Source organism: Pantherophis guttatus, chromosome 3 (assembly GCF_059756535.1).
Source record: "Pantherophis guttatus breed Tessera chromosome 3, ASM5975653v1, whole genome shotgun sequence".
In the NCBI taxonomy this organism is placed as follows: domain Eukaryota; kingdom Metazoa; phylum Chordata; class Lepidosauria; order Squamata; family Colubridae; genus Pantherophis; species Pantherophis guttatus.
The window spans coordinates 86,940,719-86,967,097 of NC_142065.1; the positions used below are offsets into that span (position 1 = coordinate 86,940,719).

General features: G+C 39.1%; 1 protein-coding gene and 1 long non-coding RNA gene across 2 annotated transcripts in view; one reads left to right on the forward strand and one right to left on the reverse strand.

Moving 5' to 3' along the window:
* Positions 1–70: 70 nt before the first annotated feature.
* On the reverse strand, positions 71–3,401 carry LOC117677254 (uncharacterized). The gene is made up of 4 exons (XR_009622163.2): positions 3,263–3,401; positions 1,765–1,931; positions 824–945; positions 71–247 (listed from the first exon to the last, which is right to left on the reverse strand). It is a non-coding gene; the product is annotated as an uncharacterized LOC117677254 (long non-coding RNA).
* Positions 3,305–26,379, forward strand: part of SLC71A1 (solute carrier family 71 member 1) — a 25,187-nt gene continuing 2,112 nt past the window's right edge. Inside the window, exons 1-11 of the mRNA XM_034437330.3 lie at positions 3,305–3,847; positions 12,719–12,814; positions 15,116–15,178; positions 16,401–16,528; positions 18,511–18,625; positions 19,527–19,745; positions 21,576–21,689; positions 22,068–22,139; positions 22,501–22,613; positions 23,268–23,365; positions 23,685–23,842. Of these exons, the coding sequence (XP_034293221.1) occupies positions 3,761–3,847; positions 12,719–12,814; positions 15,116–15,178; positions 16,401–16,528; positions 18,511–18,625; positions 19,527–19,745; positions 21,576–21,689; positions 22,068–22,139; positions 22,501–22,613; positions 23,268–23,365; positions 23,685–23,842 (1,263 nt within the window). The 5' untranslated portion in view covers positions 3,305–3,760. The remainder of the gene's footprint in view (positions 3,848–12,718; positions 12,815–15,115; positions 15,179–16,400; positions 16,529–18,510; positions 18,626–19,526; positions 19,746–21,575; positions 21,690–22,067; positions 22,140–22,500; positions 22,614–23,267; positions 23,366–23,684; positions 23,843–26,379) is intronic.

Below are 26,379 nucleotides of genomic sequence, written 5' to 3' on the forward strand. Positions count from 1 at the left end.
TTGATGAGGAAGATTCAATGGCACATCACCTACAGTAACTCCATATCCTTTGCAGGAAAGAACACACAACTTTCTTAATTGCTCCCTTTATTCAAATTTGCATAAAAACTTAATAACCAATCATAGCAGAGCAGCTGCCAATCTTATCTTCCACTACCCATCTTTGAGACACTTCAGTAATGACTTTGAGGAAGTGGCCATTCTGTTCAATCACCAGTGCTATTTGTCAAGAGTAGTTTTGTTTTATCTACAGAATTTCAGGAGACAATTTGAAAACAGCTGTCATCTAACAAGATTAAGTTACAATAATTGATATTTGTATTATATTTATTCATTTATGTAATATATTTATTACACTTCCATTTAATTAAAAATTAAATATTCCAGTATTTGATAATTTAATAGTTCAAGTAATGTGGAAAGTAGCTGTATATTTTAGAGATATTTTAAACTTTTTTGAAAAAATAATCTCTTTATTTTTATTTGCTAATGGGTCCTGCTGTACTTCATTATCCAAATTATTAATTTATCTTTAATTAATTTTGGTCATCTTTTGTCAAACAAAAAAAGGAAAGGAATTGGTGGTGCATGTGAACATTTGGAATCATAGTTCAATTTACATTTTTGTGATGCATTGGTTATTTCATTAATCAGAGAAATGACTGGTTGGAGGAAATGGAAACTGAACTCTAAGCACCTGGAGGGCTGGCATAAGGTTGCCTATTGCTGTATTAGATTTTATCTTAAGAGGAGCACTGTAAAAATCTTAGAAGATTGATGTCATGCTATGGATGTGATAACAAGAAAAGAATGAACAACATACACATGATCCTTGTGTGATCCATTATTAAATTATATGCTTTCTCTGATCTGTGACTTGCACACTTCCATCCAACAAATTCTTGGGATAGCAAGCTTCAGGGCTCTTTTCTCCCCTGTACCACTCTGTAAACATAGCAGAATTATGTAATTTTTTTAAAAAATGACATTTCATACATTACCTAATATTATGCAAGATATTATCACAGGGCATAAAATATATATTGTAGTCTGTATTTTCCTAGAACTGTGATGGCGAACCTATGGCATGTGTGCCACAGGTGGCACGTGGAGCCATTTCTGCGGGCATGCAAGCTGTTGCCCTAGGTTAGTTCCACTGTGCATGTGCGCGCCTCCCACCGGCCAGCTGATTTTCGGGTCTCTGCCGCGCATGCGGGAGACGCGTGCGCATGCGGGAGACGCGTGCGCATGCCCATGCCACCCCTCCCCTCCCAGGAGTCTCCACGCGGCCTGTTTTGGATGCCAGGTAAGTAGAGGGCTCGCATGGAACGCTCTGGGATGGCAAAAAACGGGCCTACTGGAAGTCCGGAAATGGGCTGTTTCCAGACTCCGGAGGGCCTGGGGAGGCCATTTTTGCCCTCCTGGAGACTCCAGAAAAACCTCCGGAGCCTGTGGAGGGCATCCGGAAACAGGCCGTTTCTGGACCCCAGAGGCTTCAGGGAGGTCTACTAGGCCCAAAATGGGGCACGGGTGGGTGGGTGGGTGGGTGTCGTGTGCGCATGTGTGGTGGTAGGGGAGCATGGGGGGTCACATGCATCTGTGCAGGGGGGCATGGCAGCGCAGGGGGATTGTGCACACATGTGCAGGGGGTGGGCCATGCTGTCCAAAACATTGAAAATAGTGAAAATTTTCTTAATTGCAATTCTTTTAAATTGTAATAAATCACTAAAATTTCATCTAGAGAGCAGCAATTGTTCACCTTACCTTCAAGAGTTTTCTTGCAGTGTTCGAATGTGAAATGAAGTGCCCAGGGCTTGTCTTGATCACTGACAGGCATGCCAAAGTATGTTTTTTAGACATCTTAATTGATGCTTTCAGAGTACTTTTCGTTCTTTGTCTTGATAATTGTCGACACACATAGCAAAACACACCTGCTGGATGCAAGCAACTTCTTGATGCCATCTCAATCAAATATTGCTATTCATTATTCTCTTACTCAGCAATTAGACAAACTAAAATGTTGGCTTAAGGCAGTGGCCTCCAACCTTTTGGGCCCCAGGGACATGTTCAATGGAAAGACACTTTTCTGTGAACCAGAGGGGGTGTGGTTTCATCTGCTACCTGCATCCCACGGATGGGGCTTCAGTTCTTTGCGTGGCCGTTTCTGGCATTCTGCGGCCGGGGCTGGTCCATGGACTGGGGATTGCGGACCCCTGGTGTAAGGCACTTGTACTTTTATACTTCTATGGATATTATTGGAGTCCAGAAAGTGCTAGAAAGTTCTAAGATTCCAGAAAATTCTAGAAACTTCTGACCAATTCTAGAAACTTCCGGAGAGTTCTCAGAGTTCCAGAATATTCTGGAAGTCTGCTCAGCATTGAATGTTAATAAAGGATGTCCTTGAAAACAGATAAATTTCAAAATATTATCATCTTGACGACAGAATCAAAGTTTTGTGGAACAATAGCTATTTTCTATTTATTTTAGGCATAAGGGATTAGGAAAACACACTTTATAGCCAGGAATAAAAACTAAATTGAAATTTGTTACGTGTCGTTATAGGTCATCTTAGATGTCTCTATTTAAAAAACATGGGCACCTATGAGTCGCTCATGCCTTGACAATTAACAGAATAGAGATTTACATATTTGTGGCATTACAACTGTCAAGGCATGAGCGACCCATAGGTGCCCATGTTTTTTAAATAGAGACATCTAAGATGATCTATAACAACACGTAACAACTTTAGCTTAATTACCATATTTATACAAGCAGTCCTCAACTTACAACGAGTCCAAACTTTGTTGCTAAGCGAAAGTTGTTAAATGAGTTTTGCCCCATTTTACGAACTTTCTTGCCAGTTGTTAAGTGAATCACTGCGGTTGTTAAATTAGCAACCATGCTTGTTAAGTCAATCTGGCTTCCAAGCCATTGCGGGGCTGACATGATCCCAGGACACAGCAACGGTCATAAATATGAGTCAGTTGCTAAGCCTCTGAATTTGATCACATGACCATGGGCAATGATGCAAAAGTCGTTAAGCGTGAAAAACGGTCGTAAATCACTTAATTCTCAGTGCTGTTAACTTTGAACGGCCACTAAGCTAACTGTTGCAAGTCGAAAACTACCTGTAAATATCACCCTCGACACACTAGATCGCCTTATCCTCTCTTCTAAAAGAAACCTATCACAGTACGGCTTTTGCCGCGCAGTCCGTTCGTTGGCTCCTTTAAGAACCACACAGAGGTAACAAAATACCCACGCCTCACACACGCGCTCTCCCGCCTTCCTGTCAAGGCCCACTACTCAAGAGTCGGCCGCCGGAGCCGCTCCAACGTCTACTTCCCTCACGCGCCCCTCCCAAATGCCCTATGGAGGCAAAACCGTCGACGAAAGCGATTGGTTCTCCCTGAGAGCCACACGTGGGCGGGGCCTCTCGTGTCACGTGCAACACTCCTGAACCAATCGGCCGATCGCGTGATACGAACCCAGGCCGCCGCCGCCGCTGCTGGCGCCGCCGCCAGAGCAAGCGGGGTTGTTGTTCTTTCCCACCCCCCTCCCTTCCTTCCTCCCTCCCTCCCTCCCTCTTCTCCCCAAGATGGCGGCACCGGCGGGCGACTGAGGGGAGCTGTTGGCCGAAAGCTGGAAAAGACAATTCTGGCTGCCGCCGGGAAAGAAAAAGACGACGTTCCCGCCTCGGTTGTTTGTTTCTCTTGCCGCTTCGCCCTCTTCCCCTTCGGCCCTCTAGGAGGATGGTAAAATGACACAAGTGGGGAAGAAAAAGAAAAGGGCCGCCAACCGCAGCATCTTGCTGGCTAAAAAGATCATCATTAAGGACGGCGGCACGGTGAGGAAACGGCTCGTGTGGCGGTGGGGGGGGGGAGGAGGAAGAGAGAGGTTGGCGAGCTCGAAGCCCGTGTGGAGAAAGGGAGGCTGCTGGCGGGCCGAGCGGACGGGGCCGCCGGGCTTGCTTTGTGAGGCCTGCGTTACGGGGCAGGCGGGCGGGTGAGTGGCAGCGGACCTGTCAGCGTGGACCATCCCGGTGCCGCCTCGGTTTCCCCCGCGTCGACCACTCGTATCGTATATCCTGATGGTAACGGGTTCACGCCAGAGGGAGGAGGGAAGAGAGAGAGTCTCCCCCACCCCAATATACTTGGTGAGATTGAGAGCGCTTTAAACTCGGGCATGAGGAACATGTGCCCTTTAAAAAGGCGAATCGTCCAACTTTCTTTCTTTTTTTTTTTTTGGACTTTGTTTTCTATCCCCGTTTTATCGATATTCTTATTTGGCTTTATTTGGCTTCATTGAGGGGAGATTCAGAGGTTTCGAAACTACGAAAATGAGAATAGGGCATGCTTTCTCTTTGCCCTCTTCCTCTCTCTCAGCTTTTACTCTGTATATGTGTGTGTGTGTACACATATATATACATATATATATACATACACACACACACACACATACTGGGTCCTAACTTTTGAGCATTATGTTAATCTATGGAATCCTTCAGTGGTTGAGAATCGCTGGTTTTCATTAATTTGATATTTTTATAAATGGTCAGTCACTTGGTCTCCTGCTTTTAAAAACTGATTGGAATAGCAGCATCAAAATGTTTAACCTCTAACTGTTTTTTCTTAAGCACTTCGTTGGGTAATTTTGTTGAAGTAAACTGTTCAGATGGGATCATTTGTTACAAAATAATGTGAAGTACAGGTAGGTAGTCCTCGACTTATGACCACAATTGAGCCCAAAATTTATGTTGTTGAGTGAGAATTTGTTAAGTGAGTTTTGTCCCATTTTACGACATTTCTTGCCACAATTGATAAGTTAGTAACCTGATTGTTAAATGAATCTGGCTTCCTCTATTGATTTTGCTTATCAGAAGGTCGGAAAAGGGGATCTATAATGGTCATAAGTATGAACCAGTTGCCAAGCATCTGAATTTTGATCATATAATTATGGAGATGCTGCAAAGGATGTAACTGTGAAAAACATCATAAGTCAGTTTTTTCAATGCCATTGTTACTTTATAAACGGTTACTAAATGAACTGTTGTAAATTGAGGACTACCTGTATACAAGTTTCAGTTATGTAAACTTTACCTGAGGATATCTTATGGAAAAGGTCTTTAGTTGGGGAACTTGCCCATTATTTCTTTGTTTTATCTGTTTTGTAATAATCATGTTGTGGTCACATGTAGACATAATTGAACTGAAGAATAAAACATTTGATGTGATTTTTAGTGATGTGTAGAAACACTAATTATCAAATCTGTAGGTATTCCTATGTATTGTAAGGTGTGTCTCGCCAATGTAGTGCTAGGAACTTCATACTTTTGTGTTTCAAACCAGACCATATACTATAGTTTCCCCTTTTGAAATAGGAAGAAGATGTGGGTTTTTTCCTGGCGAGTATTTTTCGGTCATGGTAGTAGCACAGATAGCGAACCTATCTTACAGATCATCCTAAAGACACCTTTAGTAGAGTACACATAGGAAAGTTGCTGTAGTGGCAAGCTAATCTAGAGAGCCACATGCCTAAGAGACATTGAAGTGATTGCTCTGGGCAACTATCAGAGCAGTAAGGGAAGTTTGGCTCAGTTGCCATATAGCACTGCTTTATTCTGTTGAATGGTAAAAGTAGTTCTGCTTTTGTAGTGATCTGAAACCAGTTGTACCTGATTGTTATGTGTTTAAATATTTGAATAAAGTTGATGTCTGTGACATAAGATCTATTGGGTTTAATTTGAGACATGGTTGTATAAAAAGTGCTTTACATTTTTAACATATGCTGTGATGGTACCAGTCCATGGTTAACATGCCAGACATGAACAATATATATCAACTGTATGCTTAGGGGTACTGTAAACAGGCAACTGCAGTCAATTAAAGTGCCCTAAGGTGTGTGTCCCTGAGTCTTTAGGGACGGATCACCTATTTACACTTTGCTATCTGAACTCTGAGCAGCTATTATGTTTGCAGTCTGATCCTCAGCTGATTCTGCTGTTGCCTTTTGCAGGTGTATTTCCATTTCAGCAAAAAATAATAATAATTATGCCCTTGAAAATCCTGTGTGCAAATTAGTAACATATCAAAGTTCTGAATTTTTAAGTTTAACAGTCAAAGCCAGGTGATACCAAATTATGCCGTGCAGTATGATCCTTGTTATTTAAGGATGTGAATGTTTCTCTATGCAGTAACAAATGATGTAACATTAATAAGGCCTCTACTATATTATTATTCTTTAAAAGGGAAATAATAGCCACACAAAACATAAGCTTGCTGAGAAAATGTGACAAATCTGTATAATGCCATGACTTTGAATGAGCTGTAAAGTTTGCTGTGCTATAATGGTAATTTTAATACTGTTAATTGGGGAAAGCTTTGTTGATAATAGTTCTTTAAAATATGTAGGACCTTTGTCTATGGAGATTCTCAGTCATCCAGGTCATGGTTGTTCCAAAAGTGCTTTTTCAAGAGGCAGCTGGACTTTCTGGTACCAGAAAGTCCAGCTGCCTCTTGGAAAAAGCACCTTTGAAACATGTAGGACCGTCATTGTGATCCCATTAACTTGTAAACTCTTGAACATATTTCTGTTAAAAGAATCCTCTCCAAAGTATATTATTTTGGTATTAAAGAAACAACCTTGTGGTATTTGAAACGATGTTCGGTTACTTCTGTTAAGTTGGGTTGTATGCTACCATCTAGGGATATGTGAAATGTTACACAAAAAATTTGGTGCATGGAACAATTGGTCTCTTGAGAGAAACTCCTGGAAGGAAGGCTCTGGGAAGATTGGCATGTGAACTGACATACAGACAATGTAGGGTTGCCCTGTAACACCCCTCTGAATTTTATTTTGGTCATTACCTAAAACAACTAGGAGGCTCTGTGTGTTAGTTTAAGACAAATCACAACCTTCCCAGAACAGTTTGACTAGATTCCTGAGCAACAGTGTGTTTGTTTCATACATGAACAATACATTTTCCATTTTATGAGCACTCCTATTTATTACCCAATACTAGTAATACTTTGAAAGCTTATTTTTGCTATGTTTTAGAGTATGCTTCATCTTTTAAGGTGCCTCTTTTTTAGTTCATGTGAAACAGTACTTAATGATACCTCTAATGCACAGGTTCTTCAGAACTGTATGCTGTTCTTTAAAGTAGTACAAAATGCTCTTTTCATTTCTGATGAATATAATATCGAGAAAAGAGCTACAGACAAGCATTTTATACTTAATATTCATACTGTACGGAAATATTCTGTCCTCCTGCCACCTATTATTATTTTGCTAAAGAACGAAGCTGACTTGATAAATTCAAGTACATGAATTCAGAACAATAAAACTGGCACTTTGAAGGGTCCTGCATTTTCAAAAACATTTCACATCTTGTTATTGTATAAAATAGTGTAGAGAACGAATATACTGTAGATTTAAGAATCAATTTTAAGGTCGTCTTTTGTATTTCCATACTTCCCATTTATTCTTTTTTGAATTGGTGAAAGTGATCTTATTTTTTTAAAGAAACTCTTATTCCATTTTCAGTGTTATTCATTCATATTGTAGCTTCTGAAAAGTCATATTTTAGATTTTAGAGACACCACATTCAACTTTTGGGATCCAAAGTCTTATTTGTAGGAATTAAGCGAGACGTCAAATGTAGAACATCAAAACTACTAGAATTCCTTGATTTTTTTTCAATAATTAATTATTGAATTTTTGAAATTTTAACGGTCACATATCCTGATTCTTGATGACTTGTAGGCGCTGCTTTAAAAATATCTTTGAACTTTTATTCTAGTACTGCCAGTGTCAATTGTGGCCTAGTACTGTTGTGCAGCTGGATAAATGGAGAATGAATATATTGTTGATAATTAAGCTACCTCTCCCATCCTTGAAGAAAATAGAGAGTTGCAGTACTCCCTCTTACATTTCATAATCTCTTATGCTTCTTAAGTGTATGGTACTGTACAAGACAAGGTTATTATAGCTGCTCATGCAATGATTCAGTGATACAGTTGGTCCTTGACTTAACCATTCATTCAGCAACTGTTCGAAGTTATACCCATGCTGAACAAAGGGACTTAGCACTGGTCTCTAAGTTATGGCTATGTAGCAACCCATAGTCACATGATCAAAATTTCAGAGTGTGACAGATTGCCTTTCTGATTGCAGTGTTTCAGCTTTCCCGCCTGCCATTCTCACTTCATCTATGCCCGTTGGGCCCCTGGACTCTGCTGCCAAAGCCATTCTAGCTTATTCTTATTTTCTTACCCCCACTGCTGACCAAACATATCTGGCCAGCCCATATGCAAAGCAATTATTGGTTGCACAACACTTTCTTCCCAAGGTCGCCCATGGTGATTTCCTTGTGAGAGCTGGGAAAGATGTGGCCAAGCAGCTATTTTGCTCCAACATAAGGGGTATGCTACAGACCAGTGGTGGGTTGCTACCGGTTTGCTCCAGATCGGGCGAACCGGCGGTGGTGGGAGGCTCCGCCCACCTGGACATCTCTGTGCATACGCAAAAGCTGTGCATGTGCAGAAGTGTCATGCGCGTGAGCGCGTGCGCATCCACGAGCAAACCAGTAGCGACGGAATTTGAAACCCACTACTGCTACAGACCCAGTCAAGGAATTTCAGGTGATGGGGCCTAGGAGAAGAACCTTTTCTGCTATAGCCCCGCTCTTTGAAACATCTTGCTGCTGGAGTGAGATCCTCCCCCACTTTCTTGGGGCAACCCCAAAACCTGGCTCTGCTGATTGGTTAAGGTCCTGATGGGGGCACTTGATGCTAGAGGTAGTTGGTGGAATAAGAGAGAAGATCTCATTTTCATTCCGCTAATTTACAGGTAGCCCTCAACTTACAACCACAGTTGAGTCAGAATTTGTTGCTAAGTGAGAAATTCATTAAGTGACTTTTGCCCCATTTTACGACTTTTCTTTTCACATTTGTTAAGTGAATCACTGCAGTTGTTAAATTAGTAACAGGGTTGTTAAGCAAATCTGGCTTTCCTGTTGACTTTGCTTGTCAGAAGGTCACAAAAGCTGATCACATGATCCTGGGACACTGGCAACCGTCATAAATATGAACCAGTTGTCAAGCATTTCTTTGTAAGTCACGTGACCATGGGGATGGTGCAAAGGTTGTAAGTGTAAAAAATGGTCATGTCACCTTTTTCACATTGCTAAATGAACTATTGTAAGTCAACCACTACCTGTACTTGGGTCCTAGTTTTGTCTAATTCTTGTTAATTTTAATCTTTTTATACATGTGCTTTTATTGTACTGTACGACATGGACACATTTATTAAATAGTATGGAGCCTCAACCACTTATATTTTCTTTTCTAATAATGCCTTTGGAGTCAGTATGAAATCCATGGGCATTTTGAGAAATAAGGTTGAGATTGGCATTTTGTGTTGCAGTATGCCATCTTTATTTTGATCTCATTTCTTTGAAACCATGAAAGATTGGTTTCATTTCTTTAACTAAAGGTTATATGTTAGCATTCTGAAAGAATCCTGCTAAAGAAAGAGGAAATGACCATTTATCATTTATAGCAGTATTGGCAAACCTTTTCAGCACCGAGTGCTGAAATGAGAGCGTGCGTGCATGCCGGAAACCGGAAGAGCAGATGCCCAGAGCACATGTGCGCCCTGGGCGGCTGCTCTTCTGGTTTCTGGTGTATGCATGCATTCCCATTTCAGCACTTGGTGCCAAAATGTGCATGCACACAGGGCAGCTGCTCTTCCGGTTTCCGGCACATGCATGCGCACCAGCCAGCTGGTCTTTGCGCATGCATGCACACCAGAAGCCGGAAGAACAGCCGCCGGTGCTCATGCACCTTTTTGGCACTTTGTGCTGCAATGGGAGTGCATGTGCGTGTGTGTGCACCAGAAATCAGAAGAGCAGCTGCCTGGTGCACATGCACGCACCAGGCAGCTGCTCTTCTGGCTTCTGGCATGCATACGTGTGCAAAGACCAGCTGGCTGGTGCGCCAGAACCCGGAAGAGCAACAGATGATGGCTCGCATGCATGGAGAGATGGCTCTGCGTGCTACTTCCAGCACACATGCCATAGGTTTATCATCACGGATTTATAGTGTTCAACATATTGCATGAATCCCTAAGTTCTTCGTTCACAATGTTATTTAAGGAACTATGCTATTTGGTGTGACAGGATGCAATGTGGCTTTAGATTGTATTCTAATGCTCTAGAAGTCAGAGTAGTGGAAGAAAATCATTAGACAAAATTGTTTCTGTTTTAGTGTTTGCGTAGTGTTTACTACTAGTGTCCTTGTATAGAATCCCTTACAACTGCCTTGGATTAGCTACTAATTCTCTTTCCCCCTCCCCCACTCTTTTTTCAGCATTGTAAGAGAAGGAAGTAAGTACTGAGGGAAGCAGCAACTGTAGTGATTCACTGTATTTGCTTAGCAAAAGAAGGGTATTGGTACACAAGGCTACAGTACTAACCATATACTGGTGTTGTGTACAGGAGCTGCTTTATTTATATATGAGAAAAGAGGAAGTGGGATGTAACAGTCATTGTTGCATACTTATTTATTAATCTATCAAATCGCACATAAAATATTTTGATTAGATGTTATGTATACTCAAACAAATTATGGGGAGTTTTGTATAGCCACCCATCTCACCAAAAGCAACTCTGGGCAACACACAACAATCAGATAAAAACCATATATATATATATATAAAGTCTACATTAACAAATAGGTGAAGAAAGATTAGAAATAACCACCTCAACAATGGTGCCATCTAAACATATCTCTAGTTCCCTGGGAGTCCCAGGCCTAATAACATAACCAGGTCTTGAGGGCCTTTTGGAATGTCAAAAGGGATGTAGCTAATTTAATTCTGGTGAGAAAAATGTTCCGCCAGGTGGATACCACAGCAAAGGAGGCACGTCTCCTGAGAGCCACCAAATGTAGATCTCTAGTTGATGGTTACCTGCAGCGTGCTTTCTTTGCCAGATCTAATATGCGTACAGTACATAGGTTTCAACAAATTCTCAGTGGCCATAGTAACAAGCCCATAAATACATTTTCTAAGGCCTCCCATGAGGCAGGTTGTTGTCTCTAATCTTATGCTGCAGCTTTAAAATTAATCAGGATCTCGGGAATAAATGCAAGTCTCTCACTATTCCTTTCTGCCTAGCAAAAGGCAGCAAAAGAATCTGAGCTATTGGACCATCTATTGGACGGTTGAAGCTCCAGTTGTTTGTTACGAACCAAAACAAGGGATTGGGCAAGATTATTCCCTTTCCTCTGTTGCTCCAATGTTGTAGGGAAGGCAAAGACTCCATTCATTTTAAAAACTAGGTCTCCCACCACCACACTATTGTTAAACACTGTTGGTATTTATTGTCAGACAAAAATCGTTTTGCAATTACAGATAAAAGTAGTGCTAAGATTCCTTCAGCAAAAGTTTTCAATGCTGACAGCTGGATCTTTATATTTCCCACTATGGGGAAAAAGAGTTTATGGAACAGTGAAGGAGCTGTTCTTTACTGCTTTTTGGAACCCTGATGCAGAATACAGTTGAGACTGATGATGATGATGATGATATCCATTCAATTGTTTACGACTTGGTGATTCTATGGGCAGTCTCTCCACATCTTCCAACCTTGCACAACTTCTTTGAGTTGTTCTATGCTCTGGCTGATGTCAGCTTTGATGGCATCCAGCCACCGCATTCTTTGGTGGCCTGGTTTCCTTTTACCGCTAACTCTTCCAAACATAATTGCTTTCTCCATTGAATTCTCCCGCATGACATGGCCAAAATAAGTGAGACGTACTTTTGTGATTTTATCTTCCAGTGACATGCCTGGTATTATGTGCTCCAGTACTTGCTTGTGAGTACTTCCCTGTTTCCCCCAAAATCAGACATCCCCTGATAATAAGCCCAATTGGGCTTTTGAGCGCCTGGCAATAAGGCCAAGCGCTTATTTCAGGGTTCAAAAAAATATAAGACAGGGTCTTATTTTCGGGGAAACACGGTTGTTAGTTACTTGTTAGTACAGTTCAAACTATGGCCTTGATTATTCAATCTGATTTCCCATGGGGAGGGAGGGGTGTTCCACCAAAATATTTCTTTTGCTAGGGCACACAAAATGTAAAAGATTGTATGAAATATGTAATAAAGTTATGTGTTCATAATTCTTGTTCTATTGTATAAGAAATTGGAGTCCCATTGCAGTTAATTTTTATAGTAGAACTACATGCTGAATATTTTTACTCCAAAAGCATTTTATTAAAATAAATTTAATAAAAATAAAAAAAAATCTGATCTAAATTTTAAAAATCCTTTTTTTTTTTTAAACCATTGTTTTTTATCCACCCTGTTGGAGAGACAACCACCCCCTTTTGGCTTTTGTCCTCCACACCTTATTTAAATTATAGCATTTTCAGTGGCTGAAAAATTATTTATTTGTTTGTCAAACATGTACAAGATAACAAGTATAGGTACCCAAGAAATAATTCGTCACATTTATCTGCAGAGAAAAACAATGCATTGTTGGAATGTCTCAAGGGGAAGAAAGAACAAATGGAATCTATTTTTTGCTTATATAGACATAAACATTAAATTATAGTTTTGCATGTACCTTTGGCTGTGTCATTCATTTTCTGATATTTTTTCCATAGCTACTGTTTTTATTATTATAAGTCAAGTAACAATCCTATTTTTTTCCTCTTAGCCTCAAGGGATAGGTTCTCCTAGTGTCTACCATGCTGTCATTGTTATATTTTTGGAATTTTTTGCTTGGGGACTTCTAACAGCACCTACATTAGTGGTAAGTGATAACATTTTTTAAAATCCAGTATTCAAGTTTAGATATGGTTTTCTGATTTAATTAAAAGTTGAATTTGAGTTGTTCAGATCTACTGTTTCTATCTTTTGAAAATAATTTTTCTTCTTAATTTTAATTTTAAGATTTAGGTTGATAAATGTCAAGTATAATTTGTTATTTTGGCAGCAAAATACAGTTAAATCAGAATGTAAATTCTGTTCAAGAAAGATGAAATTGGATTTCCATATTCCTAGTTACTATGCTACAGTTACATGTCCAAATTAGAGTTTTTGCAGTTTTGCTGTAAAATAATTTGAAAGGATGCTTCATTTACCAATTCCTTTTTGTTTTAAAGCAGTGTTTCTTAAACTTTGTTCCTTCAGGATTCTCTTTCACTTTTAAAAATTATGGAGACCCCAAAATGCTTTTCTTTGTATAGGTTATATTTATTGATATTTACTGTATTTACTGTATTGAAATGGATGCTTTTTCTGCCATTTCATCATCTCACGTAATATTGTATTATTTTTCAACATATGGTAGCACATAATTTTGATTTTGTGGGCCTCTGCGGTAGCTTTGGGGGGATCCCAGAGTTCCTATGATCACACTTTAAGAAACACTGCTTTGGGCAACAAATTTTGTTGAAATTATTTATTCAGTTAAATCTAGACATGATTTAGGAGAGGAGTGCAACTGAAAGAGTTGTGATTTTTTTTACATAAAATTGTACAGAATAAAAAGAACAATATATGAACATCTATTCATTTGTTTTTCGAATTCTTGTGGTGTAGTGCACTCCCTGTAAACAGCAGAATGTTTTATTAAAGCCAGTGTGTAACAGATTAAAGTGGGCTGAAGTATTTGCAAAGAGTTATAGATTATTTGTTCTCAAATAAACATTCTGTTCCAAATTAAAAATTAATATCGAAAGCTGGTTTGACTGGTATTGATAATGAGTGAGGGAACAATACTTTCCTGATTATAGTTGAATTGTTTATAGAGGATGGGAGACATTTCAAAAAAAATCCATTAGAAACTAGTTTTTATTAATAGGGTGAATTGCTGCTCAAGGAGTTGCAGAATGTATAATAAATACAATTACATTTGAATACAGTTATTGTAGATAAAATAACAGCTCTGCCTGCTGTTTTTCCTGCATGCCTGTTTCACAATTGAATAATGTTTATCACTTTTGAGTAGAGCCCAAGTGGATGGCAGCATCTTGGAAAATATTAAGCAAGGTTGGTCCTGGTAATGCTAGGATGGGAGACCACTAGAAAATATCAGAACTATCTATTAGCCTGGGAAATCAGAAGAAAATAAATACATTATTGAAGAAGGCATGGCAAACCACTTCTGTATTGTTATTTTAAAAAGTATATGGATCTACCCATTAGATCTTTAGCAGTTAACCTCAGGTCAAAGAGAGTTAACTTGATTTTTAAAATAGCTTTCAAATCAATATAAAAGAATTGTGTAAATCTCAAGCATTTATGCATTGAGATGTAAATCTCAGGCAATAAAATGTATAGAAACATGCTAATGTTTTGGTATTTCAGTATCCTAAATACACAAAAGAGTCCAAAGTGATTTCTAATCCCTCAGAACAGGGTGGATTTGATTTAAATCGAGTTGATTTAAATCACAATTTAAATCATGATTTAAATCACTAGTAAAAAGGCTAGATTTAAATCAACTCAATTTAAATCATAATTTTTAAAGAGCAACTGTCATCTCTGCTACTCCTTTGACCCACTGTTGACTCACTGATAATCCCAGTGTTGCAGAATATACAGCCTCATGCTACATAACTAAGCTCCATTTCATGCTGAATAAACTAAATTATTTATGTATCTTAAATAGAAAACTATCTTACGATAGATTTTTACCCCAAAAGTTTTTTATTAAAATAAATTCGATAAAAATAAAAAAAATCCGATTTAAATAAAAAAATCCGATTTAAATTAAAAAAATCTGATTTTTTGATTTTTTTAAAAAAAATCATTGATTTTTATCCACCCTGCCTCAGAACACAAGATAAAAAAGACATTTATGCTTACATTTTCTTTTCTTATTCAACTCTCCTCTGAGGAGGAGGAAGAGTCAGTCCTTTGCATTTATTTCTTGAAATCTTAACGACCACACAATCACAACTTTTATAATAAATAATCTGAAGTTTCATGTAATTAGGCAAAGTTTATGCATAAGGGAGATTTATTTCCTTTGATCTTTATTTGGACATTTTAACAATGTCCTTGCATCAGTCTCTTCATTCTTGTCATGTGCATAATTATTTTACAGGTTTTGCATGAAACCTTCCCAAAGCATACGTTTTTAATGAATGGCTTGATCCAAGGAGTAAAGGTAAGATCTGATTGACTACTGAATACCTCATGTTGGTATGGTTAGAATCATACATTTTAAAGATGCTTTAAGACAATCCAGTCTCTAAACTTAGCTCATAAAAAAAATAAAAGCATGTTCAAGAAGATCATGTGGTAGGACTAGTGATTGGTGCCTAAAAATACCTGTCTTTTCCCATTCCTGCTGTGCTACTCTTCCATACATATCCAGGAACAAGCTATCTTCAACCACACCTAAGCTTTCCCACGCTAGTAAGAATGCTTTTCATCTATCATTGTTTATGCTCCTAATGTCTGGTACAAGCCAAAAAAGCTTTCTTGCCAGATTTGTCTGCTTGATCATTCTTCTTTCATAATCCTTTTTTGTGGAAAAGTCCCCCCCCCAGCAGTCACATTCTACTTTCTGCTCCAAAAACATGTCTTTGATGCTGTGTGGTATATTTAAAGGAAATAATATGAAGGCATGCACATACATTAAATTGAATTAATGTTTATGTTCTTACTGCAATAACCTTGTAAAGTAATGACCATGTGGTTCAATTACAAGTACCTTTCAGGATTTCAAAGGAATCTCATATATACACTATAGATTACATATGGCAGCCCTGGAGTGTTTGGCAATATACCACCTTCCACTTCTAACTCCCAATAAATTGATCGATTGATTTTTTTTCCTGCATTTTTTTTGGCCAACTCAAGGCATCTTACATTCCTAATGCTCCTGCTTCCTCTTTTCTCCACAGCAGCAACCTTATGAGGTGGGTTGGTTTGAAAGGGAGAGACTGTGCTTAAGGAAAGACCAGAGCTCACAGTCTCCTGGTTTCAAGCGATAGCCATTACATTAAACTGGAAATAGGTCTCACTTTCCCCTTGTTCTGCCTAAATGTATTGAAATGTACCATGCAGTAGATAAAGGAAAGTGCACTGTAGAGCTCCATAAAGCCATTAGCCCATGTATTATATACAATTTGTACTCTAGACTAAAATAAAATTTCTTTCCTGGTCATTTGGTGGGTATTCATGCTTATGATAATGCATATATATTTTAGTGAAAGAACTGCTTATTGGCCTGCTTTATAGTACTGGGGAAGGCTGTCACAACACTGGACTGAAAAGCTGGAAGCAGTTTGGTAGAATTTGTTTTTTTAATGGGAAACTCAATGTCCATTTCACTCCTCTTGTGCCATTTCTTTGTGTGTGACAAATTTGTGTTTAATTCACAGGGTTTATTGTCTTTTCTGAGTGCTCCTCTGATTGGAGCTCTGTCTGATGTTTGGGGCCGAAAATCATTCCTGCTGCTAACAGTATTTTTTACCTGTGCTCCGATTCCATTAATGAAGATCAGTCCATGGTTAGTGTCTAAAGTTTTCTTTTATATGTTGGTCAAGTAAATCCCGTAGAATGAGCTTCATCATTTGTCTATTTTAATATACAGTAAATCCTGTATACATATATACAACAATCTAGCAGACTTTGAATTTAGTGGACAAAAATCTTGTCAATATTTTGTCTGTTTTTGCACAAGCAAAATCCCATTCTTCATTTTGTGCATACATTAAATACGTACACAAAATTTCATTTGGATTTAACAGATATTCTGCTTTAGTGGGCACCATTTCTCCCATTAGTGTATTAAATGGAGAGATTAGTACAGACACTCCGCATTTAATCCTAATTGAGACTGAAATTTCCATCACTAAGCAAAACCTCACATGACCACATCATTTAGCAATGGCAGCTCCAATAGCAGTTTCTAAGAGTGTTTTGTCATTAGATTAGGTCCTCATGCTTCTCCTACCCTGTCATACTCACTTCCACTTCATCTCCTCCCCTCCCCAGCTTCTTCTCCTCTCCCTTCTGCTTGATCTTGATCAAGCCTTCCTCCCTGCAAAGTGTGGCCCTGGAGAACTAGTCTGTTAAATTTGTAGGAGGAAAGCTAGGCAAGCAGAGGACATGCGGGTAGGCTCTGTCAGCACTGGGCTTGCCTCCAGGTCTTGCTGAAGCCTGCAGGCCTGGTCTCCTGTAGTGCTTCCACAGTGAGTTACAGAGTACATGCTGCACCTTCGGGAAGCCCTTGTCCCTCAGCCTCTGCTGCCACTTTGAACAGGTGCCCTCCAGCACAGTCTCCACCTTCCCCTGGGCAACCAATCCCTGCCTCTCCTACCTCCTTAGCAACAGAGAGCACCACACCTTGCCACCCGCTTTCTCCTCCCTAGCTAGGCCTGGCAAGCACCCTTTAGCAGATGAGACTCTGCAGCCCTGCCACATTCACCATATGCAACCCAGGGCTGCACTCTCATCCAGTGCCTGGATCCCAGGCGAACAGCAGGAAGAAGAAGACAGCGAAGGTCAGCTGGAAGTGGGGGTGGAAAAGGGAAAGCAGGGCTTTGCAGTGGAGTGTAGATGGCCAAAAGAGAAGAAATGGGAGAAGATAGATGAATAGGGGATAGCTAAAGTGCCCCTAAGGTCAGGTATGGGTCAGCTGCTCAGCACCCAAATTTTGATCATTTGATCATGGGGGCACTACAAGGGCTGGAACTTCGAGAACTGGTCCTAACCTACCATTCATTTAGCACTGCCATAATTTGAACAGTCACTGAATTAGTGGTTGTTAAACAAGGATTACCCATATTTAACCTCATTCAAACTAATTTGAGATTTCTTTGTGCGACTATTGATTGAATCTTTTGGCAGAGTGCCAGATCACTTACCAATGAATGCATTTTCTATGGTGCAAAAATTTGGTTTTTCTATTTCTTTTGCTCTTGGACAATAGTAAATGGTCACAGAATGACATGGCTATTTTTGGCATCCTTCAGACATTCTTATAATCGCTAGACTTGAAGATAATTTCTGCCTTTTTTGGGGGGGGGACAAGATTGATCTCAATATAGGTTTATCAAAGGGGCAGCTTTGGATAGGAAGTAACTACGCCTTCTGTCATTTTCCCTTTCAGATAGCTAGCTTGGTGTTATTTATTTGTTTCTTTGCTAAAAGAAATTTTCTTTTAAAAATTCTAAGGAGTAAAGCATGCTGAAACTTTGTGAACATTATCAAAGATAAATGTATTACCAGTGGTTAGATTTGTGGTAGCTGCTCAGAATCTTAGATTTGAATAACAATTATAAAGTTCTTATTTATTTAAAGGGAAAGCGTTTCATATTCAACTTCTGTGGATGCTATCTACCATATTTAGAAATCTATGTTAATGTATTATAATAATAGTGACAATATTGTGCATGCCTATTGGACAAGCAGACTTACAGAGTTATTTATTAAGATGTTTTTAACAGTTTCTTCTTCTTTCTAATCTTATGGTATCCTTTATTTTAGGTGGTACTTTGCAGTTATTTCTGTCTCTGGAGTCTTTGCAGTGACTTTTTCAGTGGTATTTGCTTACGTAGCTGATATAACCCAAGAACATGAAAGAAGCATGGCCTATGGCTTGGTATATGCAGTATTTCTATATATTCAGATATTGTGCATGTTGATCCTCAGATCTCTTTTCCATATTTATGCAATTGGAAGACCATCCCCACCCCACCAAGAAGGAATAAGAGAAAAAACAGTTATAAAAGCAGACAAAGCACCTGTGCTTCACCCTGCTTCCCTATTCTCACAACCTAGATTTGCTACTGATCCCAGAATTCTGTCCATATACTTACTGTCTATAGTTGCTTCTCTGGGATGGGAAGGGAAAGGGAAAGGGAGAATAACTGGATAAACTGGAAGGGTGACCAATCAGCAGCCAAGGGAACAAAAGGAAGAGGAAAGAAGGTCTACTTAGGTAAAAGAATTAAATTGTGCAAACATGCATACATACAGCTAGGAACAAGCTAATCTTCAAGCAGTCATCACGAAATTCTGCTGTAATTTGTACTTTCTGTTCGTTTGTTTTCATCAGCATCTAATTTTATCCACAAATGCCATTTATAACCCCCTCAATTCACAGGTATGGGGGAAGGGGAGAAGAGAGAGAAATCTCATCTTGCTATAAATAATGGTAATATGATTAAAGTAATCGTCAGAGGATATGCAGCTTATTTTAGTTCTCTTCCACTAGCATTTTGAAATACAACTTTTCCATTTGTTAGAACAAATCCATTTTTACCTTTGCTGAATTGCCACATATATTTTTAGGAACTCTGTAGCCAGCTATTATTACCACTATTATGGTTATCTTACATGTCTTATCCCCTGAGATGTGTTGAAAGCTGAAAGATAATGTAAATGTATTTTTGATGCATGCCTCTTCTTGTCAAGAAATTAAGAATGAAAATATTTAGGATTCTCAGTAAGTGGTGTGGTTACCTACTAAACTCCATCTCACTAATTATTATCATTCACAGGTTTCAGCAACATTTGCTGCCAGTTTAGTTACCAGTCCTGCCATTGGTGCCTATCTTGGTCGAGTGTACGGGGATAGTCTGGTGGTCGTCTTAGCTACAGCGATTGCATTGTTGGACATTTGTTTTATTCTTGTTGCTGTCCCTGAATCACTTCCCGAAAAAATGAGACCTGCATCATGGGGAGCACCTATTTCTTGGGAACAAGCTGACCCTTTTGCGGTAATATATTTAACCCTTTCAGATGGGGGATACTAAGGGGTCGCTTAAAATGGGATTTGCATTATTCAGATTTTTTTTAAAAAAATTGAACATATATCCATCCTGTGGGTATGTATGGGAGATCTCTTACATACATCTGGTTGGGTTTCAAATCTGCAGAGAAATCTACAAGAGAGAGTTGAGGGGAATCCAAGGCAAAAGAAGATAGGCATCTAGATTTTGCCTATATAGACTGGGAAGGCCTGTGGAATAAGGATAGAATGTCTAGTTCTGGGTTTCTTTATTCTTAAATTCCAAAATGGAGGTTAAATCACTTATATTCTATTCTGTCATTCAAGTGCTCACACGACAATAAATTCCAACCTAGAGCAAGATGACCCTTGTGATAGTTAGCATTTTATATTGTGATAAACAGGCTGTTGGAGAGAGAACTAGTCAAGGGGAGTTTACTTAAGAAAAGAATCAGTCTATTATTATCATTACTATATTGCCCATTTCAGTTTCTGTTGATATTTCTTGGAGAGTTAGTAGTATTGGATTGTTAGTCTGTTTTTTGTATTTAATTTTAATTTTCACAGATATAATGATCTGAAAGGAAAAGAGTTTAGCAGTTGATTTTTAGTTCATTTTTAAATAGGCATCAAAGGACATAGTCTTAGTTTCCTCCTTCAAGAAAATAGGAAATAAGGGTTATATTAAAAAAGGCTAAATTTGAGCTATATAAGGTTTGAAATGTTTCTTTTTTAACATTGAATTAAGTAAAATAGAATAAAATAGCAAGCTCCTATAAACATGTTAAGGTAGTTTTGTATGTATAATTTTATTCACACAGTAGAACCTCTGGTGACGACCATAATTCATTCCATAACGTTGGTCACAACCTGATTTGGTCGTGACCCAAACCTAATTTTGGAAATTTGGCGCTTACAAAAAAAAGGGAAATCGGCCGCAAAAAAAATTGTGAATTTTTTGGTCGGAACCCAATTTGGTCATGGTCAGAAGCATTCGTGACCAGAGGTTCTACTGTACTTTGGTTTTCTACAATATTAAAAGTAAAAAAATATTTCCGTTATCCATGTGTTTCCCCTCTTCCAAAGTAAATGTGTGACTGCTGAGTTGAGCTCTAGGGTTAGATGGGTAGTTTCCATAACTGGCTAGAGTAGTCTAGCAGTGTATGTACCAGTAGAAGAGAATACCCTGTGGGGTCCTTGGTGCTCTCTGAGCTTGGTTGTTTTCTTGCTATTACTGATGACTAGTTGATGATTACTAGTTGGGTAATGAAATGTCTACAAGAAAACAACCAAGGTCAGAGAGCACTAAGGGCCTCACAGTATTGTATGTAAAAGTCTTATAGTGCTGATTGCCCTAGGTTTTGGAGAAAATTGGTCATCGGGGCCTTACAGTGTGCTGGGAAGATGCTATCATTATCTCACCCCATTTTTCTTAAAAAAGTACTGTCTGTAGTTCGACTGATTTCCAAAAGCTTACCGTGTCCCAGTTGAGAAAAAGTAATTGCATCTCATAGGCTGTAAAGGGTTCCAGCAGGCCAGCTCTCTTTCCATGACTATTTCTAAACCATATTCGATGGAATTTACATGTATTCCATAGATTCTGGAAATCAGATAGTAGTTAATGTATCTTTGGACTATTTTTGTTTTTACAATGTATTGATTTATTTTCTATATGTGGAGAATTCACCAATTGGCAGCTTTCTTTGTTTCTTTCGCCAGCTGTTCTCTACCCATGATTGATAAAAAAAAATTAGGAAACCCAGATCCTTGACAGTCTTACTAATAAAGTTAATTGGTTTACGTTTCTCTTCATTTCTAGTCATTGAAGAAAGTTGGTCAGGATTCTATAGTGCTGCTAATCTGCATCACGGTCTTTCTCTCCTATCTCCCTGAGGCAGGCCAGTATTCCAGCTTCTTCTTGTACCTCAGACAGGTAAGCATTTGCCTAATTCTTTTAATTGCACACATTTGATTTGCAAAAATGAAAGTGAATATAGCCATGTCTTACTAATAGATTTAAGTCTTAATTTTTGGTATGTGTTTCAATAGAATAAAATGTTTCCATTTTAATGCAATTTGGAATTGCTATCCTTAAGAGCAGATTTCTTTCATTAGAAAGGGACTACTGTTCAGCCTCTTATTCCCATAGAATAAGCTCTATACTGTAACATTGTTGTTCTTAAATAGGGGAATGGGTTATCTTGATTTCTTAAACATTTTATGAAACAATTTTTTTTAATCTGCATTTGCGTGTGAGTTATTCATAATTCATAATCCTCTACCATGGAATTTCTCCTTTTAAAAAAATTAGATAATGAGATTTTCATCAGAAAGTGTCGCAGCATTTATCGCCGTCCTTGGGATTCTCTCCATTGTGGCACAGGTAATTATAACTGAGAAAATACACTTGCTGAGTTTCTGCCAGTACTGTTTGTTCAAATCGGTTGATAGCCCAGGTTTGTGGAATGGATTCATTTTGATAACTTTCTGGAATGATACGGTACCTAGGAGGTTGCCAGGTCTTGGGAACATGGAAGAGGGAAATAAAGAAACATTGTCACCAAATGCCTCTGCCCCAACCTCACATACATGGGCAGCCCTTAGCTTCCCTGATGTGGACAAGCATGCAAGACCAGCCGGTTCCACCTGAAGGAGGGAGGTGAAGGTCAAGCTTTGCATTGATGTAGTGATCAAATCTCTGAAAAGTCTTGAATTTTTTCTTTGTGGCCTTTTTCTTTCCTCAGACGATAGTTCTGAGTTTACTTATGAGATCGATTGGCAACAAAAACACCATCTTACTTGGTCTTGGATTTCAAATATTGCAGCTTGCATGGTACGGTTTTGGCTCCGAACCTTGGTAAGCAATTTTTCATTATGTTGCTGTTTTATTATTGCTACACCTATGGTACAGTCTTTTGTTAATTTAGCAGAGGTTTTTAAAAACATCCATCGATAGTAGGCCTCTCATTAATGTTTTAATGCAAGCTACAGGTAGTTCTTGACTTACAACAGTTCATTTAGTGACCATTGAAAGTTACAATGGCACTGAAAAAAGTGCCTTATGACCATTTTTCATACTTATGACCATTGCAATACCCCCATGGTCACATGATTTACATTTGGATGCTTGACAGCTGGTTCACATTTATGACGATTGCAGTGTCCTGGGGTCACGTGATCCCCTTTTGCATCCTTCTCACAAGCAACGTCAATGGGGAAGCCAGATTCATTTAACAACTGGGTTACTAATTTAACAACTGCAGTGATTCACTTGACAAATGTGGCAAGAAAGGTTATAAAATGGGGCAAAATTCACTTTAAACTTTTCTCCCTTAGCAACAGAAAGTTTGGGCTCAATTGTGGTTGTAAGTCAAGGACTACCTGCATTAACTTTGTTTTGGAGTTGTATGTTTTTCTTAGTATCTGACTTACTTAATTGATTTTAAAATTTGTTGAAATCATTGTGAATACACGCCTGATTCATTTATCAGTCTCTATATCCTCTTTCTAGGATGATGTGGGCAGCAGGGGCTGTTGCAGCCATGTCAAGCATCACATTTCCAGCAGTGAGTGCCCTTGTTTCACGAACTGCCGATGCTGATCAACAGGGTAAGTGCTTCTTAAGATTAACACGAGATAGAAACTCCTTAATAATGGAAATATTGCCTTACTGAAAACGGACAAATCCTCCTTTTCAAACAATGCCACCATATTATTTTGATTAATAGTCACAAATGGTATTGTGCACATATCCTAACTACTTGTAAAAAACAATCAGAACATTTGTTTATACTGCAAATTGTATTTCTGTGCAAAGCATATAAATATTGTTGAACATGCATATTTTTATCTAATAATAACTAATAGTAATTAATATATTTTTATCAATTGCTTATAGATGTTTATTTGAATATGCATTATTTTATAGGAGTTGTCCAAGGAATGATTACAGGAATTAGAGGACTCTGTAATGGTTTGGGACCAGCACTTTATGGTTTTATATTCTACATCTTCCATGTAGAATTGAATGAAAATCCAATGACTGAAAATGAAGTCAATGTGGCCCCCCAACACCATTCACAGCAAGTAAGTATGTTTAAGGCACAGCAAGTATTTTTTTTAATGTATAAGTTGTGATAAGAAAAAAAGGAACCATAGTTTTAAATGTATCACTGTAACTCCAATATCTTCATCAGCCACCAGCCCCAAAGAAAAGAGGGGAACCACTGTAAAACAGAGCTTCCTATCCCCCAATTCCTGAAACTAGTTCCACTAGATACTGTGGATGACAATATCAAAAGCCACCAAGAGTTCAAGGGGCACAATTCACTGCCATCCCTCTACTAAACCCTGGCCTGAGGCCTGACTGAAATGCATCTGTTTCCTCCAGGGTCCTGTGGACCTGAAGCCTCACTATACCTTTCTCCATTACTATCTTCTGGGACAGTAATTATCTAAGACTGTTGGATCCAGTGATGTCTTCTTGAGGAGAGGGTGCACCACAGCCTTTTCACTCAAAGACCTGGCACCACAGCTTAATTAATGATTAATCTTCCCTCACTCCCAGAGTGGTAATTTGTTCCTGATCAAATCACAGAGATTTGTTGCTTGCAAAAGGAAAAAAAGTGACTAACATAGAATTATTATTTGGATATTTTTTAATTTTTTTTAAGCAACAGATTGCTTCTGAACATCACTCTTTTGGAATAGGAAACATTCCTTGTTGACACAAGAACATTTTATTTTGCTTAGCCTTAAGTTACTCTCATTCATGTGCTAGGCTGGTTGATACATGTATTGGCCTGGTTCACAAAAGGTAGTATCTGGAAATGGTATCAATTTCTCTATATATACAATTGTGGGTACAGATTCTATAAGCTAAGAGTTATTGAGCAAACAAATAAAAGCAACTGAATTCCTGTAGGAATCTTTTACAGTTTGCCTACCATGTAAAGTTGGGAGTATAGCTGCCCTTTTGTTGTAATTTATGTGTAGGAGATAACCAGGCTAAGCCCCAGGGTGGGGTCAAATACTAAGTCCATCCCCCTTGAAGTCTCTTGACTCTTTATCTGGTGCCTAAATCTTGATTGTTGGTAGTTCAGATTCTTGTGTATAGATAATGTGAAAGAAACTTGTACTTTTGAATTTTATCTTGGTTCCTGACTTCATGCACTTGACACAATAACAAAAAAACAAGAGTTAGAAGGGACCTTGGAGGTCTTCTAGTCCAACCTCCTGCTCAGGCAGGAAGCCCTATACCATTTCAGACAAATGGTTATCCAATCTCTTCTTAAAAACTTCTGGTGGTGGAGCATGCACAACTTCTGGAGGCAAGTCATTCCACTGATTAATTGTTCTGTCAAGAAATTTCTCCTTAATTCTAGGTTGCTTCTCTCCTTGATTAGTTTCCATCCATTGCTTCCTGTCCTGCCTTCAGGTGCTTTGGAGAATATGTTGTCCCCCTCTTCTTTGTGACAACCCCCTTAGATATTGGAACACTGCTATCATGTCAGCCCAGTCCTATTTTCATTAAATTAGATATACCTAATTAAACCTAAATTCAGGCCAGGATAGAGTAACAGCTTTGGTTTTCAATTCAACATGCTGTTTATTGCCTAAAGCCCAATGTGCATAGGACTAGGGCAGAGATGGGTAACCTTTTTGCCGTCGCGTGCCAAAGGCGGGGGGAGTGCGGGGGGGGTCATGAATGCATGTGCCCACACCCATAATTCAATGTGCCCCCCGCACGCATGCATGCGTGACACCCCCCCCCCCACGACTCCTGCTTTTGGCACACAATGGCCCGGTGGGCCCGGTAGGCCCGTTTTTCACCCTCCCCAGGCTCCAGAGGCATTCTTGGAGCCTGGGGAGGGTAAAAACGGCCTTCCCCACCCCCCTTCCGGAGGCCAGAAACAGCCCATTTCCTGACTTCCGGTGTGGGAGCGGAAAGCCAGTTTTCTGCCCTGCCCAGGCTCCAGAGGTTCTTTCCCCCCCCTCCCCGCTGAGGCCCTTCAGAGGCAGGAAATGACCCGTTTCCTGACTTCTGGTGGGCCCGGAAGCTGAGCTAGGGAAATGCTTATGCGCCCACAGATATGGCTCCGTGTGCCACCTGTGGCACACATGCCATAGGTTCGCCATCATGGGACTAGGGTATTTATTTATTCAAATTTGAGGCCTCGGACATTTCAAAAATTCTAGGTGGCTTACAAATTCTTATAATTGTTTAATTGTTGGTATTTTAACATGTATAAAAAATACAGGTTATTTGAGGGCCTGCCTTTCCCTAATGGTGTTCCTGTATTCCAGACATTGGGTGAAAACACTTCCTTGAAATAGTGCCATCTAATGGAATTTAGGTGGCACACCAAATTAACCATGCAACCTGAAGACAAGCAGCTTACCTATAGAAAAGAAATAATAGAGGATCATTATATAATTGTACAAACTCTATGCATGAAATGAACAGCGATACAACTCATCTTTGCAAAATATATGCAGCTTTGGATTTAGATGGTGCTCTCTAAACATAAAGTGTTTAGGAGATGTAAAAAACTTAAGACATACAGCCAAAGGAGAGTTGAGCAGGATTATTATCTAATTTTACCAGATCACAGTTCAGTGCT